Here is a 5,000-nt window from a genome sequence, read left to right as displayed (position 1 = left end):
TTTATTTGATTGAAACAAGGGATAAACCCAAAACAGCTTATTAACTCGTTCATATAGAGAAGTGGATAGTTATTCAAAGTTTCAAATCCAGGAAAGTGTTTACCCTTTGAAGCCCCAGTCAGTTCGAGCTTTCTGAAGAAGCTCGGGCTTCGCACATGCAGGCACCCCATTAACCGCATTGTAAGAACACATCAAACAGCTAGCCTTTCCTTGTTGAACACAGCTTCGGAATGGTGGTTGATATGTATCCACAAGGTCTTGCTCTGTTACCTACTAAAATGAGGACATTCAATCAACAGCGGAAGCAAGATCGAATGTACACACTTTCACAAACAGAAATTAAACAAAGAGACAAAGATTTACGTAGTTCGGAGGGAAAAAATTCTCCTACGTCTACATGTAGCAACCAATCTTTATAATCAAAGTGTTTACAAGTGAACATGTATCGAAGCTTACTCTAGCAAAGCTCAAATCAGCTGTGCTTTGTCTTTAACCTCACAATAAGAATCAAGATGATTATGTATAAGCAGTTGAGATCATAGTGGGTTGTTTCAAATCTTGATCAGGAACCAAATTACTCGAATGAACAAAGCTAAAATTGGTTGATGAACTGCGAGAAAGAAAGTAAATCTTACCACAGAATTGAAGGTATACCTAGTGAAATTCTTCCATTTCTCCAAGTCGTAAGCAGTAAGATGCTTGCAGCAAGCGGAGACCATTAAGCTTTCCATCCCATCATCTTCCTCCATTGGACCAATTTCACGTTCTCTCCTCCAATTCCCGCTCTGAAGGCCTCTCACAAACTCAATCGAATAAGCCGAGGCGACCATAGGGTCTTCACCGGGAGTCTCCTGGCCTCTTCCCCATCTGGGATCCCTAAAAATGTTGATGTTAGGGGCCCAAATGGTTAACCCACATTGCCCAACATTGAACATTGCTCTAGCCTCGACTCCGATCGCCGACCCAATTAAGTACCATAGAGTCCTGTTAAATGAAGCGGCAGTGACGAGGACTTGTGGAAAGGTCGTGGCCGAACTTATGGGGCCGACGAAGGACACACCGGGACCGTTGGTGGCTACGCCGTGGAGCCCCTCGGACCACCACTCGTATGAAGGAATGCCGAGCCGAGGAATGGCTGAGGCGTTATTTGAGAGCTGTTGGATCTTTTCTTCGAGAGTAAGCAAGGAGACTATGGACTGAGCTCTGACTGTGACGGAGAGGGACTTGTTGCAGAAGGGATAAGGACTATTAAGAGACGGATTACATGGAAACTGGAGCTCTGAGGATGATATGGAGTTGATGTTGCAGAACTGGAACAAGATGAAGAAGAAGAAGATCGATTTCCGCGAATTTGACATATCTTAGCATGGGATCTTAAGAATTTTGAGCTCCAAGAGAATGAGACAGCCAGTGGAGCTTAATGAGCAGTCATGGCCGCCATTGATTCATTCAATCACAAGAACAGTAATTTTCCCTTTTTCTTGAAATGGGTCCATTACAGATGAAATATCTCATTTGGTATATTCATGAAATGTAGAGATGGAGGATTGCGTTGAACCATTTGAATTGCCGCGGGCGATGGAACAATCGACTTGATAATTATATCCTAATATAAAAATTTGATGATCCAGATTTCCCAATGCGGTGATTTTGAATCTCAAAAAGGCTTAAAATCTTTGATTTGCATCGAAGTATTGATCAGATCGAAAATAAATAATAAGTAGAAGAAAACATTGGATTAACAATATGATCAAAGCCGGAAAGAGAATCTGGTAAGGATATGGGCCAATAGGGAACACATTGGGCCAATATATATTGTTACTGAAATGGGCCAAATATTGTGTGAAAACAGGCCAAGATTGGGCCACAATATATTGTTATTAAAAATGGGCCAAAGACTGTGTGAAAACGGGCCGATATTGGGCCACAATATATTGTTAATGAAAATGGGCAAACTATTGTGTTGAAAACGGGCCACGATTGGGCCACAATATATGTTACTGACAATGGGCCGAAGATTGTGTTGAAAACGGGCGACGTTGGGCCACAATATATGTTACTGAAAATGGGCCAAAAATTGTGTTGAAAACGGGCCACGATTGGGCCACAATATGTTACCGTAAATGGGCCAAAGATTGTGTTGAAAACGGGCCACCATTGGTCCACAATATATGTTACTGAAAATGGGCCAAATATTGTGTTGAAAACGGGCCACGATTGGGCCAGCAGTTAGTAAATCAAATCTAACTAACAGGCCCAAGCAGTACACAACTTAAAACCGTGTGGCGTATCGGATATTAAAATGACGTGGATAAATACCCATAAATGAGAAGACTTTATAGTTCATTTTTCTTTCCTTATTTTCATTTGCAGCAGATGTGGAAGAATTAATTTTAAGATTCAAACAATAACGTTAATTTTACATTATTCTTTTAATAAAAATATAACCATTGACAACTTTTCTTTCCTTCAATTACAAAGTTGGTAGGGCAAAGTTGACAACTAGTCATATCACCAGACCAAGGTTATATGCCGTGAGCCATTGTTATTTCTCTTTTGCTTGGTTAGATAATGTCTCTTTCAATCTCTGCCTCGTTTTCTAAAACTTTCTCTTGAACCGAGGCCAGAGGTTCGAGCGTACGTCGCTTGGCCGTAGGCGACGCAAGAACGAATTGGCTTAGCTCACTTGTCGTTGGAAAGTGAGTGCCGCACAACCGCAAGTCCGCTGCCATCAAGAGTGCAATTGTGCTTAACTCTTACCTCCTTATAAACTCACGATCCTTCCTTTAACTAGCCAATGTGACGCTCCTTCCTAACGATCTTCGTAATAACATTAGGGAAGGAATAGTAAGACATCATTTTGAAATGTCATAAATCCATGTCGCTCTCGAAGGCATAGATGCAGAAGAAAACAGTCAAACAAAATGCCAAGATTGAAATCATAATAAAATACAAAACCAGCTGTAAAATTAAATCATTGAACTTGGTGTTGTTTTGTTCAAACAAGGCATACAACTTGTTCGTATCTCAATCTTCAACTACACAATTATTTAATGCCATCTTTTATTTTATTTTTCTCTGCTCCTTCCTTTTTTGTGATGGGTACCGTTCAAAATACCATAATTTTTAGAGATTTTCAACATTAATCATCTCAAGAACACAAACTTAATGATGAGATAGAAACCCAAACATGTTCATCTAAATTCAATCACACAATTGCAGGGATTCAAGTTTGTGGATCACAAGACTGTTGAACTGTGGATGAGCCAAACTTATGTCTGATCGAGAACTATCTGACATCTTTGTCTTCAAAACTGTTTGGCAGAGTTATTATGATGAAGGCTACGGAAAAGTTGAAGCTAAGCTACTATTGAACTGACATAAATAATTGGACACACACAACTTCATGTTTTTTTTTTTATGAGTATTCAAACATCCAAACGCCGTTTAAAAGATTCAAATTTGAGAGTCAATGAAATATGGGTTTGGGCAAAAGTTAAAAAAGAAAAGGAAATGAGCTTGTTTCTCTTATTGCTGTCATGTTTGATGTTCTTATTATAAACAAAACCCTAAAGATTCTATGCATGTGGTATAACAAAACCCTAAAACCCTAAATATTCTATGCATGTGGTATAACAAAACCCTAAAACCCTAAATATTCTATGCATTATGTTATAACAAAACCCTAAAACCCTAAATATTCTATGCATATGATATAACAAAACCCTAAAACCCTAAATAATCTATGCATTGCATCATTTTGTTTGGATATTGCAAATCTTTCCCCCCAACCAATCACTTTCTTGCCAAATTTGTTCTTTCAAAACACCCATCTTCAGATATGTTTTTTGTTTTTTTGTTTTCTTCTAGGTCGGGTCAAAGTCAAAGTCAAAGTCAAAGTCAAAGTTTCGATGCTAAGTTACAAAATATTTCTAAAAAAAGTTGCTTTAAAAGATTTGTCATTCATGCTTTTAGCATGTTAATAATTATTTTAAGTCAATATTTGAAATGAGAGATTTAAACATTTACTTCTTTGTTCGAGATTATAAATTAATTAGTTTAAAATATCGTTGAGCTATATTCTTTTAACTTAAAATAAAAGGTTTACTCGAAACATAGATTAAAAGAAATTTCAATCCAACAAACATTAATGCTTAAGCTGGTTACCGTTGCCACGTGATGCTGACATGGCATCCACGTAAGCATACTAACCATTTACCCTAAGAATAAATATTTTAAAACTTATTTAAAAAGTTGGTTAGAAAAATAAAGTGGATTTTATTTCTGGGGAAAAAATGGTGAAAAATAATAATAATAATAATAAAAAGATAATGGAAGAATGAAGTGGGGGTTGGTGATGGCAATTTCAGAGGGCATTATATTAATATTCAAAAAGCTAACGGCCTTTTCTTCTCAATAATGCTCCGCCCGACATAAAATACTTACCTTACCACCTCATCAACTTTACAATATATCAAAATTGCACCTCAAACTATAATATTTTAATGCATCTTTCTACGTAAAAAAAACCCCACATTTATATCCTACCATATAATATACAGTTCATACATTATTGTTTTCACTCGTTTCTTATTTTAAAAAAACGTGTGATACCCTTTGAGATAAATATATAATATCATAAACAATCGAGTTAGGTTAAACTTTTATAATAAATAACCTATTCTAATACGAATATAAATAGTCATGATAATCAAATTCGTGCCGGATTAGGGTCATCATAATTAAAATATATTATTAATTGTTTAAAAAATTGAGAAAAATTGGAAAAAAAAACAACAACCTGGGACAGGGATACTATTACAGGATGGTGTTTTTTTTTTCAGATTTGTGGGTCAAAGCTATCTTGAGTTGTTTATTTGAATAAAGAGAACAAAATTTGTCTGATTGATAAGTTGGGTGAAAGAGACATAAATTCACAGACGAGAGAGAAAATCTCAAAAAGCAGATTCCTTTTTTTTTTTTTTTTTTTTTTTTTTTTT

The 5,000-nt window shown here is 36.3% G+C and overlaps 1 protein-coding gene across 1 annotated transcript in view; it reads right to left on the bottom strand.

Annotated features, from left to right (window-relative positions):
* The window catches only part of LOC111463352 (probable beta-D-xylosidase 6), a 3,459-nt gene extending 1,761 nt beyond the window's left edge, over positions 1-1,698 (bottom strand). Inside the window, exons 1-2 of the mRNA XM_023107256.1 lie at positions 636-1,698; positions 104-270 (exon numbers count right to left, since the gene is read on the bottom strand). Of these exons, the coding sequence (XP_022963024.1) occupies positions 104-270; positions 636-1,358 (890 nt within the window). The 5' untranslated portion in view covers positions 1,359-1,698. The remainder of the gene's footprint in view (positions 1-103; positions 271-635) is intronic.
* Positions 1,699-5,000: the final 3,302 nt, after the last annotated feature.

Source organism: Cucurbita moschata, unplaced genomic scaffold (genome assembly GCF_002738365.1).
Source record: "Cucurbita moschata cultivar Rifu unplaced genomic scaffold, Cmos_1.0 Cmo_Scf00028, whole genome shotgun sequence".
In the NCBI taxonomy this organism is placed as follows: Eukaryota; Viridiplantae; Streptophyta; class Magnoliopsida; order Cucurbitales; family Cucurbitaceae; genus Cucurbita; species Cucurbita moschata.
The sequence above is the reverse complement of the archived record's forward strand: the minus strand, read 5'-3'. Positions and strand labels throughout refer to the sequence as shown.